Genomic DNA, 15,262 nt, shown 5'->3' with positions numbered 1-15,262 from the left:
ACTTTGTGATTTCCGCGGAGTCCGTTCAAACTGTCCAATATAGTAATGGTAGAAAGAAAGAACAGTAAAGGTTAGTGACAACATGAAGTAAAAATGTTTTTTTTCTTTTTTTGGCAAAACCCGTATCTTTTTCTCTCTCCCTCATATATGAAGAGCCGCGAAAATCAAATATAATTTAGGCTATTGTTTATGTGTGCGGGGGATTGATTTGACCTGTGTATTCGCTATTATGACTAAAAACTGATGATCAACAGAGACAAACAACGCTAGCGTTACAAAAAATTCATTAATCTTGCTGCAAAACATGAGATCACTGCCGCGAAACTTTCACGAGTTTAATGTTTACTTGAATACCGTGGAATTGAAACCTGACTTGGTTTGCATTACAGAAACTTGGCTTTCTGAACAGAATTCGTGAAATTTTTAATTTGGATGGTTACCATCCCCCCTTAGTAGCTTCAAGAATACAACGAGGAGGAGGCGTATGTCTTTATGTAAAAGAAACCTTTTGTTACAGAGTGGAAAAGAAACTAACAACAAAAATCTGCAGATCATTAGTGTTTCGGAGCAACTGAAAAAAATCTAAACTATTAATTCCATGTGTATACATTCCACTAACGCTACAACTTTTGAGATTTTCAAGATACCAGATCAATATCTCGATGAACTTGTTGTTCCACCAGAAACTCATCAGGCTGTTTGTGGTTGTTTTAATGTTATTATGATTCAAAATGAATTAAAAAGCGTTGGAGAAACCTAATGAACGGAAACAACCTAGATATTCCAAAATTTTTAACAGCAACAAGGGAAACTGCTTCCTCAAAATCATGCCTGGACGTCTTTTCTTCCAATATTCCATTGAAAAAATATTGGACCAATCGGATGTTTCAGATCATCACACTGTACTAGCAACTTTAAACACACATTTTAAAGTTAGCTGCACAGAAACAAATACTTTTCCGAGAAATTGGAAAGCATTAGAGAATGAAAATGTGCTCAAAGAGGCCCAATATTTTCAAGAAAAACTGAAAAATCTCTCCAGCCCCAAGAAAACAATTGATAAAGAGATATCTGAGCTTCACAGTAGTCTCAAGATAACGCTAGACCATTTTGTCCCATGAAAAAAGTGAAACCTAGCAATAGAAAAAACAATGAAATAGACAATGGATAGACAATGAAATAAAAGACTACTAAAAAGAAAGCACTAAGAAAAAAATGAATGAAATAAATTCCGAAGAAAACAAATTTGCATACACAAGTAATCTTGTAAAGAACTTGGTAAGGAAATAAGATGGTTTTTCTATCTAGAAAAATTACACGTGGAAAGTAGGCAAAATACTAGAGAATTTTTCAACATCTACAACGAATTAATGGGAAAATCAAATATCCAGAGCAAGATTTTTTTACCCAAGACCATGTTGAAAACTACAATAACTTTTTCGCGAGTATTGGAAAAAAATTGTCTGAAATTGAAGCCAACAATAAAACTGAATTAAATCCGAAAACCAGCAACTTTCTTTTTCAGCAAAGTACCAAGAAGGAAATAGAAGAGATACTGCAAAAAATCGACTTAAGTACTGCTTAAACTGCTATGGCCTAAACTACATATTTCTAAAGAAAATGTCTGATCCTCTTGCAACTTGTTTGGAACAATTGTTTCATAAATGCATTATCAAAAGCTATTTTCCTGATGCTTTAAAGATTGCCAAAGTTGTACCTTTATACAAGGAGGATGACAAACATGAGCCAACAAACTAAAAGCCAATTTCCTTGCTACCAACAATCGGGAAGATTTTTGAGAAACTGATCTATAATAGGTTGGTACAATTCCTCGATCGGTATCACATTCTGAGTTAAAAACAGTTTGGTTTTCGGAGCAAACGGAGCACAGTTCATGCCACTGCTACATTGGTGGAAACGATTCGTCAATTATGGACAAACAGAACTAATGTTTCTTGATGCACTTTTCTTGACCTAAAGAAGGCGTTCGACACTGTTGATCACAAAGTTTTATTACAACAATGTTATTGCTACGGTTGTAGTAAGGAAACATATAAGCTTAGTGACTCCTTCCTGAAGAACCGAAAGCAATACATCCAAATTGGAACAAAGAAATCTTCATTGAAACTTGTAGAAACAGGTGTCACCCAAGGGTCGATACTGAGAACAATTCTGTTCCTTATTTATATTAATGACAACAAATCAATGCAGAAAGAAACAGATGACACAAACGATTGGATAAAAGAAAACAAGCTAGTCCTCAACGCAAAGAAAACAAAAAACGTGCTCTTTAATGGTCGACGGAATATTCAGTTTGAAAAAGAATTTTCTTTCGGTAATGAAACGATGGAGTCAGTAAAGCAGTACAAATATTTAGGTGTGATATTGATTGTCAATTAAGTTTCCAACATCATGTAACCTCTATCAAAAAGCGCCTTGTCAAGTTTTGTGGCCTTTTCTACAGGATCAGAAAAGTCTTAATATCTCGCCAAATGATCCAAGTTTTTAGAACATACATCAAGCCAATATTAAAATATGGAGTTCTCATCTTTGATTCCACTTCTAAAAATGTGCCGAAAAATCTGGAAAAACTTACAAAACGGTTAATTAAAATTACTTTCTACAAACGGAGTTTCGAATCGCTGGGCTCATTGAGAGAAGAATATAAACTCTACACTGTTAGGGATCTTCACATATGTCAACTTTTCAAAACTCTGATTAATATCCTTCGGTGTGAATGCAAAATTGCACCTTTTTCAAATTTGTTGAGTGCTCAGGATCTAGAAAACCTTTCAAGCCGTCGGTCTAAAAGGATCTCAACTAGTAAACGCGCATGCGTGAAAAATTGTTTGTATACAAGGTTAAGAAGGTTATTAAACCTAGTTTTAACAATAGAACCAATGTTTGTAGACAGTAAAAACCTTAAAAACGAAATACGTAAATTTGCACACAAATTTTTAGACAATTTCATACTGGAAAAGGAACAACTAACAAAAGCAATTTGTAGTTAATAAAAAAACAAAACTACTGATTATGGTAATTGTTCCTTTTTTTTTCTTTTTTGTTTTCAATTTATTAAAAACAAACCATTTTTTTACCCTTAGTGAAAAGGTATTGACAGTGAATTATTTTCAGCTAGAGGCACTTGAAAACAGGTCAGTGAGACCTAATAGTGTGCTCTTGATTGGTGCGATTGCTATTGATTTACCCAATAGTGTTCTCTTTTTGCAATCATTGTAAAATTAATGACAATGATTCTGTACCAACCATAAACAATTTAATATTATTATTATATGATTTTAGAACTGAAATCAATTGATGGCGAGAAAAATTGTGCTGCAGAGGACTAGCAAAAAACCGGCTACTGTTGGACGAGTTGCTCTAAAAACAACTCACGGGGATCGCTTTCTATTGGGCTTCATATGCTGTTATGAGAGCATATATTGTCCACTTTCCAAACTTTTCTTTCATTTTATTTTTCATTGATTTTAGCGGTAAACAGAGGTCACTTGACCTCCAATTAAACGTTTTGACCTAACAAGCATTGAAAAAAGGATGGAGATCAAGATACAAAATTCTTTCAAAGAGACTGCGAAATCTCATATGTGAAATTTTGCAGTAGAGGGTGATGAAGAGAATCAAACAAAAACATAGCCGGCAAATTGCCGGAAGATAGCCGCCGTTGACCCGCTTGACGCACATTGAGATTGAAGCAGAAAGAAAAAAAGATAGAAATTGACATAATTTTTCAAAAAGTCAATTTTTTATTTGGTGTGCAAATTTTGCATATTCGTTTAGATTCTAAAGTCTATCCTGTTTCCTTTAATCTTTTCATTTTGCACTTTTGACTTTGACCGTATTCACTACATTGGGTAATTCAATGCGTGATAGAATTTAAAATCCATTCAGTTGAAACAGTGAGTGAGGAAAGTCAGAAGTCAATCGTGAAAATCGTCGTGACTTATGCGAAACGAAAAACGTGATCAAAAAGTAAAACGACATTAGAAACATAACAGGACATGTCCTGACGTACAATTCAGAGAATTTTCATTGACTCAGACCAAAAAAGAACAGAAAATTAATGTCAACATGCGGCATATAAACAAAAAAACTACTGAAAAATCGAATTTTGGTTCAAACCAAAAAACTAGGCCTAGAACGAGCTATGAATGGATTGGGAAAATCATTCAGGAAAAATCCGATACAAAAAATCGAAAAAAAATAAGAATTCAAAGTGAAATTGCTGCATGTGAACAAAAAAAACCACTAGCGAGAAACCGAATTTTTCAACACAGTTTTTTCACACTACTTTAAATATAGAGCGACTAAATTTCACGCCGCAAAACCACTCGCTTTTTCGCTCCACTTTCTGTTTCGGCGTGACCAAAATCACTACTCCAATTTAACTTCAAAAATCATGAAAATGCGTGAACAGATCTTAAAAGACAGCGCCCCAATACAATTCAATTTCTTTGAATTGTAAAAAGGAACAGCGTCTACTTAATAGACGTTGAGAGGCTGACGATGGCTATTAACAATAACTTAACCGTATAAATATTGAAATTGAGATACGAAACTACGCAATTTGCGTCAAAACTTAAGAAATTTTTAAAATTATGGAAAATGAAGGTATATCAGCAATTCAAAAGAAACGACGAATTGCTAGCTGAAAAGTCGTGTTATCAACAAATTGCAAAATTTAAAAACAAAACCACTAATTTCGGCTAAATTGCTCTCAAACGACTGGCGAGTGTTTCGTTTTATCAGAACCGAGCTGCAGCCAAAGGAGGATGACTGAAGCTTAATTGAGGAGGTTAGAGGAGAGGTTGGGGCGGGTGGGCAATAGGTTGGGGGAGGGTGAGAGGAACGTGAGGTCAAACTTCACCCTATAAACTGCCCTTCACTCCATGAACTTATGCATACATTCAATTGCATATGTAGAAACTATCAAGCGTAAGGCTCTGAGACAACTGCTCAGCAAAAGCCATCCTAGCAATATCTATTCATCCGAATTCTGAGGACGAAAAGCTAATGAAAGTAAGATGAAAAAACTATCAGACGAAGTCTGTTGTACGGAAAATTGCATTCAAAAGATCAGCAGGACTAAAAAATTTTCTATAATATACGTCATTGAGATCAATTAAATAACACTTAGAAGTTCACATAAAAGTGGCCTAATTCAGTTTTAGAACCTAATTCTTGTCATCTTTGTATATATTTACATTAAGAATTACGCCGAGCAATTCCAAAACCTTATTATTAGATTCAAAATCAAACTCAGATTTTAATAAATCATATTCATAGTATTTGCCTTCTATTATTTCACCATCGATATCTATTCTATTTATCGGTGGTTGAATTTTTAGAACTTGATTACTTTAAAAAACTCTGTATTGCAATTAGATATATATCCTTTAGAGAAAATGTTACGTTTATCAGCATCGAAAATAATCACCATTATTATTTTTGAATGTAATAACAGCGCGATTTAATAGACTTACCCAATTACCATCAACATTTATAAACACTGATTTGATAAACATTGACTTAAATCACTATATGTAGAATATAGTTCAATTTCATATTCCTTAAGTAAAGATTTAAATGTTTTATTATAAAACTCACTACCTCTATCAACCCATCATTTTTCTGGTTTTCTACCTTCTAATAAGAATATTATAAAACCAATGGTTATAGATATAACAGAAATATTCTTTAAAGATATAGCCCAGGCATATTTAGTGAATATATCTATATAGATTAATATAAATTTATAATTATTATTAAATTTACTTAATGATGATTCATCAATCAAATCGCCTGACCAAGTTTCATCTTTATATAGCGGAATAAATCTCTCTTTTTATAAAATTTGTTATTACTAGACTAACAACTTCTTTAGATAAAAACTGTTTTTATAAAATTTGTTATTACTAGACTAACAACTTCTTTAGATAATAATTGTTGTTTAGCTTTGGTTGTGGGTTTGACTCTCTGCTTTGCAGAAACTTCATTCACCAACGTAATTGTGGGCATTTTCATTTGACTTAATTTGTAATAAAGTTATCTAGTTGCTCTTGACTAATAATATTCATAGATAATAGGTGTCTATATACAACATTTCATCATACAAACCATCATGACCGCCTTTTGTTTCTAGTAAAAGCAGTTCTAGACTTTCTATTAAATTGTTGGGGTTAGCAACACCTCGACACCACGATTTTTTCTCACATCAAACAAGCGTTTTATTGTTTTAAATCTTTTGCTTCTCTCATCACCCACTCCTGTATCATATCTAATATCCCGCAAAAACCTTATTTTTCCTTCTTCATCTTCATCCCCAATATCCCCATATTTTATATCTGGATTGGTAAGAAAATTATAAAAGCCATCTGAACATACTTTTATATTAACCACAACTAAAAATGCATCCTGTTCTAGAGTTATATCAACACCGTTCAATTTATATTTTGGTAAATCATTATAAACAGTAAAAACACCAAGGATTAATTCGCACTCATCGTTAATAGTTAGCTCTTTAAAATTCTCTCAATGAATAGATTTTTGTTTCCAACATCTTTGTCTAGCCCTAAATTCATTCATTGCTCTAACGGAACATTATAATTTTTTATGAAATCTTTCTTTTATATATATATATATATATATATACATATATATATAAAAAAATATATATTATATAATATATATATATATATATATATATATTATAGGTATATATATATATATATATATATATATATATATATATATACATATATGGTCATGAGGATAGCTCTTAAAATTATTCATATAGAATCTCTTGTCATCAAATGAGGTTAAGTTTCTTTAAGTTGTGTTGACTGTGACTAAATCTTTACGCACCTTTTGTATTCTATTTTCATTTACAGTTCTCTCTTTATTATACCTTAGCGCATTATAGTATTATTTATTATAATATAGTAGTATATAGTATAATTTATTATTAGCTCTAACGTAACATTATAAGTTTAATTTATTAAATCTTTCTTAAATAGATATATATCATGATCATGAGGATAGCTCTCAAAATTATTCACATCGAATTTCTTATCATCAAATGAATTTAGGTTTCTTTAAGTTGTGTTGACCGTGACTATATCTTTACGTACCTTTTGTATTCTATTTTCATTTACAGTTCTCTCTTTATTACACCTTAGCACATTATAGAAGTCTTCATGTTTAGCTCTATTCTCTTTCTTTAATCCTTTCTCTTTAGTAGAAGCGCTCTGCTCGCGGCATGTCAAGCTATATATTTTTGATACGGATACTATCAACTCATCTATGATTATACTGCCAAAATCATATCAAAAATTACCAGGTACTTTATTATTGGTTTTGATGGGTATATCAAGATTGCTTAAGTCCATGTATTCGTCGTGGACGTTACCATCAGTAAAGCTTATTGTGAAGCTATCAGTATCTATATAAAGTAGCTGTAGATCTTTGAGTGATGGCTTCAGAACATTATAGAATGTATCATACATATGTAGTTTGCTTAGTTCAAATACTGTAGCACCCAGATATATTGGCTTATCATATTTTATTTCTTTATTATAAAAATCTATTAGAGCTGCATCTTTATATCTAATTAATTCTTTGAATGTTGGTTTGGATACAGATTTAAGTATTTCATATTTATCTGTTAGTATCTTGCACTCTATATGCTTTACAGGATTCTCACAAGTTTTGTCAAATAACGCGTTATTCATTAGCTTAAAGGTATCTCTCAGAGGCTCAGTTTTAGCAGTAGCTCTCATCGCAGTATTAACGTCTATACAGTATCGTTTAAACTTAAAATAGTCTTGTTTAAACTTAATTATTCTTTGAAATTTAACCTCTACACCCAAACTAACACCAAACTTTAACATTCTATAATGGATTGGATATTCTGTTTTATTGTTTTGGTCTAAGATTAGTTTCTCTGCTCCTGCGCTAACTTTCTCTCTTTCTCTATAACCAAATTCTTCTTTTTTCTATTTGTCTATTAAGAGGGAGTAGTTGTAAACATCTAGTATGATCTTTACATTTATCTGTATAGTATATATTACAAATACCCAAAGTCACTATCATCACTAGTATTTAGCACCCCGTCTAGAGATATGTCTGTAAAGCTAAACTCTGTGTGGTAATTTGTCGTAGGGAATAACCGTATAGAGTCTATGTATTGGATGGACCTCCGGTCATGTGATTTCGTTTAAGCTTCGCCATGCTCTGCCAAAAACCCTTTACTGGAGCAAGAACTCAAACTAGAGCTAGAGTTGAGATAAGGATTATGATTTACATTTTACAAATATATTACCCATGAGACGACATATTCCTCCTCTTAGAGCATCAAGTCTTTTAGCATTTGTTCATCTTGAATAGTATCAAGAAAAATACGAACGAGTTTTAGAAAACAGTTGAAGCCATAACCAGGAAGGCCTATGTAGTGTAGTGGGTTGCGTTTATATTTTTAAATTTAGTCCAGTATGAGCTAAAACCATGTTGTAATATATAAATATCATTAAGCATGTATTCTAGTGTTAACTCTTTACCAGTCTTATTGGTATTAGCTTCATTAAAGTTATCGACTTCTTCTCGAGATGTTAACTTGATTGTTAGTGAAGTTTTGAAGTTCTCTCTAGTTATGTTGCCTAATACAATATAATATGATTGCTCATCTTTAAAATATTCGTATTGGTATAGTGATTTGTTCGTTAGATTATAATTCTCGTCTTGCCCATGAAACTATAACTATCCATAAACTTTAATATAACTACTCTAAAGGTTCTACTTTTACCATTTTCTTTTATTATTTTGATGGAATATTTTATCAATTAGTAGATTGAAGTCATAGCCTTTAACATTGCGGAATACAACTGGTATAACTATCTGGTTTTTATAATTGAGATTACCTATCTTGCATGCTGGGCCTCTGTTTTTACCTGTTTTATGACAATGGTCTCTGACTTTGATTATGCATTAACGTTAACCGTTAGGTTGCATTAGCGCATCAATGCAATAGAGTTAAGGTATAGTTCATCTTCAGTAGTACATTTCATGGGTTTGCTCAATGTTTAATACAATTAGTACTAAAGTAGTCTATAGTTGTTATCTTGAGGTGAGCCAAAGCTAAAGCCAACTGAAAAAGGCACATGTTTAGATAATACAAATATGTTATCCCCTATACATCTATTCACAGCTTCCATATAACACTCGATATCAGCGAATATGAAGTTCACCTATCCTTTTTTGTGATAATTCTTGAATGTTATATGTTTCTTTGTTGGGCAAACAATCTTTGCTTTTATTTGTAAACAACATTTGTGTTCATTATAATTAGCTCCAGAACTTTACCAGTATTCACAGTTATCACAATATCATAGTTTACATCTTATTGTAATAGGTCTTTCTAGTAAAGCATCTATAATTTTATTAGTGCACAGTGTTCACTCCAAGCTAGTAATTTAACGTTCTTTCTATCTTTAAAGTAAGTAGAACAATTTACTAATTTCTCAACCATACCACTACCACAAGGTTTATATATATATACACATATATATATATATATATATATATATATATATATATATATATATATATATATATATACATATATATATATATATATATATATATATATATGTAATATAAATAAATAGGTTTGTATTTATCTTGAATTCTAGTTATATATTCCTAATCATTTTCATCATGTTTATAATCATCGATTTAATTAGGTACATATTTATTTTCTCGAGCTCGATGATTATCCACAGGATATAATGCAGCAGTGATGGATAATCTAACACAGTCTAACACAGTTTAACACAGTCATTTATTCTGTTTTGTTTAGTTTTTTATTCTGTATGTTTAGTATGGCCTTAGTTTTGTTTTTTAAGTCATCTGGTAATATAGTATTAGCACCTAATGATGGTTTAGTTATTTCTACATTTAGTTGAATATCTGTTACACCAACAACCTCATAGTCATAGGTTGACCCTCGAATGTTTCTTTAGATAGCTCTAGCCATTGGTTAAGATCTTGCTTAGGAGTTCTGGTCATGTATTAGACAGTCCTTAAATTTACTAGTCTAGTTTTTATTTGCTCACCCTCACGTGTTCTCTTCTTATATATGCAGTTAGCAGTGACTTTATATTTATATGATTTATATGGTATAAAATTATCTAGAACATAGTTTACAGCTTCATTATTATCAGTAATATAGCCCTGGTCTAATCTGCTGATATAGAGCTGGTGATGATCATAAGAAGTAATATTAAACATATCACTGGATTCTAGGTTCTCTCTCCAGTGAATACTCATGTGTTCTTAGAGGCTTCTCACTTTTAAGTATTTTATTACAATACAGTTATTTTTTCTTGAATAAATAATACCGTCTTCATCTTCTGAGTCAGCTTCAGCTTGTTTTAGCTTTGGCTTCAGTTTTAGCTTTAGACTCAGCCTTAGCTACAGAATTAAATTCCTCCTCATATTCCTCTCCTGCTCTGTTTAAGTGATAATCACTTAACTCATGTTTGAAATAATCTTTCTTTAAGTTGAAAGATAGATCGCAAATCTCACACTCGAATCGACCGTTATTATTCATTTTTAATTGAAGTGTAATAATTGTGAACATAAGCCATGGAGTAAATGTTGTGATAAATGTAGAGATCAACCTTATGTTTTATATGTGATATCATAATAAAGGAAAGAGACCTGATCATATGAGTCAGCGTTATAATAACCCAGATCTATATAAAACTTGTAGTTTGTGTAAAATTTATAAACACATTTTTTACTTTAGATTTAAAGAAGAAAAATGTAGATTATGTATCTATTTGCAGAGATTTAGATTCCATCATACTAAAGATAAGTTCAAAGAACATGTTCTTAAGTATAATATAGACCCAGCCCATGTAGTGGAAAAGTTCCCTGTGCTTCAGAGCTAGGGATTTGGCCAAAACCTCATCTATTGTTATGGTTGAGACCATAGGTTTGACTTTAGCACAAGTTGAGACTTTAGCTCGAGTTAAAATTAAAACTATAATAATCTAAAACAAAACCAATGAGTGGGTAAAAGCCATAGTTGTGACCGGGTTTTCTCATTCAAAACAAACAAATAGTTAGAGATATAATCAGAGATATATTTATAGATAAAACGTAGAGTATAAGTAAAATAAAAATTTACTATAATAAAAATTTACTCTCGCGTATAAGAGTAAATACGCGAGACAAATGCCCATTTTTGATGATGATCCGAGGGCTCAAGTTTATGCAGAATAAAGCATTTTGACAACAGCCTAAATCTGGTCACACGGTACTTTTTCCACCACTGGCGCAACCTGTTTGTCCCATTTTTGAGGACGAAAAGTCAAATGGGTCAGACGAAAAATCGGTCAAGCAAAAAATAGCAAAAATAGCAACAGGACTAATATAATTGCTACAAACTCCGTTTAAGAGCAATTAAACAGATCTAATTTCATTTCATTGTCCCGATGGTTCCAATTAACTGATGGTAATTTGTACTACGATAAGAATGAATAAGTAGTGATTGAGTGGTAGTGTATGGTATGTATGGGGTACCTGTAGCATGTTTGATAGGAATGGGAGGAGCTGTCTGCCTGCACACTTGACAAACTCACACATCCACACCAGCGCCACCTTCTGCACTCGCATCTCTTAAACACAGTTCACAATGCACTCACTCGATTGAAAAAAGCACAAACAGGATTGGATTACGATTATTTCATATCGTATCTTGTCATAACAATTTTTTAATATGTAAGATCTGATAAGAAATCCGCGATGACTGTTGAATAAATATCATAAGACTGCAGTTACAGAACAAACTTCTTTAGTCTAGACGAGTCACGCTACAAGATAACTTCAAAAACAAGCTATGTTGACAATTGACATTCAAATTAAATGATGGTTAAAAAACAGATGGTTTTCAGGAAGTAAAAAACTCAGGAAGAAACTTTATCACTGTTCGATCTTCATACAACCCAATACAGTTGAAACTCATCACTAGTCTTCAGTTGGTTACGATATCAAATTACCAAGTGATGATTCAAAAAAATTCAATTCCAGATATTAATTATTCTAATATATGTATTTAACACCAAAAATTTCATAAATAGCGTATAGGAAAACTGCATTCTATAAAAATGAATTCTGTAAAAAACAAATGGCTGCCTGAAATTCTAGAGACAAAAAATGAACAGACAAAGACAATCTGACACCGCTTACGTTCTACCACGAATACCGCAGTCAGATGAACTTGATTAGGTACAGAAAGTAATTTTGAGCGGAAACATGAACGACGTAACTTCAGGAGTTAGTCCAAAACAATTTTAACCTCCTCCTCAGATTAAGTTATTAAATCTGACTAAGCAAAAAGAAAATTTGCCAAATTTATTCTAAATGGGTGTTCAAGCAAAAAAGCATTCTTGAATAAGAACGTTCCAGCATAAAGTGTTACAAAAAAGTGACACAAATCCCGAGTCGGCAAGACCAGGGAAAAATTGCATCAAAAACATTTCCGACTATAAAAATAGTCGATAGCTTCGTTTTGCAAAAATTAAACAAAAACCAAGATGGACGACATAATTCGCTCCCAATCAGTCAACAAAGAATACCAAGCACGGAGTTGACAAAGTGTCTGCAATACTGCCTTTTGCTTTTGAAGCGTCTGAACAGATGTTTCTGATGATGAAACAAAAATCATCAAAAATTATTGGAACGATTCATCATAACCGATTACGATTACTCAGAAGATTGATCAGAGTTGGATTTTCAACCTAGTTAACAAAAATGTGGCCCTCAAATGAAGGAACTGGCCTTTATCATCAACCACATAAAGAATAAAACTGAGCATTGAAAAAACACTCACCGCAAGCGAACTGCTTTCAGTAAGCCTGAACCAGAATGGCCAAGTTCTGAATGAGAGCACTTATCACCCGAAAACTTTTCTTTAAAAACACGCCTGAAGCGCAAATAAATGCCGAAGAGTTTGTTTCGGCGCAATTGAAAACATAAACCGACTAACGTTCGATGAATTGCTCTCGAACGACAGCCGGGGGCAATTTAATTTAGGTGTGTAGCTGAAAAATGTTTTATAGGTGCAAAATAATTGCCGACCCAACATGGGCTTAAACGGTGGACCTCCAGGATGACAGTTCAACATCTGAATCATTTTTTCGCTCACACTCGGTTTTATGTTGGTGAGAAACTTTATTTCATAAAGAACAACTTAACTCTCATAAATGAAGGTCGCAAGCGTGAAAAAGTCACTCTAAAAAATGTAGAACAAGAGAAAAAACGGCCAAGCAAAAATTTTGCATAAAAAGACACACCCGTTTACAATAATTGCTTCAACTTCGTTTGAGAACAATCAAAAAACAACGCAGCTGGACGAGAGAACCGCCAGGTGGAGGAGGGTGGGCGGGAGAGGTTTTTCAAAATTCAAAAAACTTAAATAGAATTGAAGCCTTTTTTGAAGATTTGTTCGCACAAATTTTATGATTTTGAAGTCAAATCGTAGAAATGATTTTGGTTTCGCAGTTCACACCATGAAAATATCTCGATAACAGTTTCGGTGAATCTCATACGTAGAGACTAGTGAAGCGCAAAGCTCTAAGAGAGCTGCTCAGTCACTTAATGCCATCTGGGCTTTACCTGCTTCTCTCGTTTTTAAGGACGAAAAGGGCCAGGCGAAAAATCAGTCTTGCAAAAAAATTGCATAAAAATCACAGGATTCAAGCGATTGCTACAAATGTCGTTAAAAAGATCGGAGCAAAAATTAAAGAAGAAGACAAGCTAAAATACCGCCATAAGAACAATAATAGTGTAAGACATAGTCGAATGTTATATACAAAAAATTTAATATAAAACCTGGAAAATGACCAATTCGGAAAAGCGAATCCCCAAAGCGAAATCTAATGGAGACCCAGCATATATGAACAGGCGTTGTTCTTATTCTTGAATCGTACAATATAGCTAAAATAAACGGATTCAAAATTTTTTTTAAAAAAAAGCAGCTAGTGCTGCATCTAACTTAAAAACACCTTAAGCTTTCGAGAAGTAGAAATCTCAGCTTTCGGAAGCTAACAACTGCTAAACATCCCTTAGAACCTAACAATTGCCAATTTTAATCAGCTGATCAAAATTTTGAATGAGTCTAATCTAAATCACGCATCACTGTAAACATAGCCCGCATATTACCAGAAAAAAGCCGCCGTTGACGCGGTTGACGCACAGACTGAAACAGAAAAAGGAAAAAAAGTTGAATATTGACAGACTTTTTCGCCTCAGTTTCAAAACATTGTGCTTATTAGGTGTGCAGTTTAAGTTAGATTCTACAACTAAGCTCAATTCAGCTTCTAAAATTCAAGCTCAAAATCTTAATAATAATGTCAGCTAGCAATTGCTCTAATGAACTTTGATAACCTAATGCACTATGACTTAATGACCGGGCTTTATCGATTCATCCCGTTTCTTTTGATTTTGCTCTTTTGACTTTGACTGTATTCACTGCATTGCCTAAATCAATGCGTGGACAAATTTAAAATCCAAGCAGTTTAAACAGTGAGTGAGGTTAAGTCAGAAATCAAGCGTGAAAGTCGTGAATAATGTAAAACAAAAAACGACGAAAAGGTAAAGGAAATTGCCTAAAAAAGTAAAGCGCCTAATTAATAGCCGTTGAGAGGCTGACGGCGGCTTTTAAATATTTAGTACCAAAAAGTCCACCAAAATTCAAATCAAACCTTGACACGATAACTGTTAGTGCTTCAAACTTCGTTCGAGAGCAATTAATTAAATCAGAATGACAGTAAGGTACAAAAAGTCCACTTAATTAGAAACTATTGGTTAGTATCGGGAAATCTATCCATGGCAAAGTGTGATGAGCAGAGACGGCGTGTAAAAACCACATAAATTTTGAAAACTACGAGCAGAAACACAAGACCAATTGATCTTAATTTCCCAATTACAAACACCTTAAAATAATGCTCAATTGCAACTTAACAGTCATTCATTGGGAGGGGGATTTCCCTTAAAAACGGGCCTTAAAAGTAATTTTTTTAATTGAAATCTTTTGTTGAACATTATTGGTATTCAGCGCTCCGGTCACAAACAAGACATGAAAATGTTAACATGGACGCTTCAAGGTCAACTTGAAACGGATCCGGATTATATTTGAAAGTTTGCTATTAGGGTTACTGTTCAACACCTAAAGCAATGAACT

General features: G+C 32.8%; 1 protein-coding gene across 2 annotated transcripts in view; it reads right to left on the bottom strand.

Annotated features, from left to right (window-relative positions):
- The window catches only part of LOC142354341 (protein VAC14 homolog), an 85,133-nt gene that overhangs the window by 48,534 nt on the left and 21,337 nt on the right, over positions 1 to 15,262 (bottom strand). For both annotated transcript variants that reach the window (XM_075406614.1, XM_075406615.1), the window contains one exon: positions 11,602 to 11,696. In XM_075406614.1, the coding sequence (XP_075262729.1) occupies positions 11,602 to 11,696 (95 nt within the window). The remainder of the gene's footprint in view (positions 1 to 11,601; positions 11,697 to 15,262) is intronic.

This window comes from Convolutriloba macropyga, chromosome 15, assembly GCF_964194025.1.
Source record: "Convolutriloba macropyga chromosome 15, txConMacr16.3, whole genome shotgun sequence".
NCBI lineage: Eukaryota > Metazoa > Xenacoelomorpha > Acoela > Convolutidae > Convolutriloba > Convolutriloba macropyga.
This window is presented reverse-complemented; position numbering and strand designations above follow the sequence as displayed.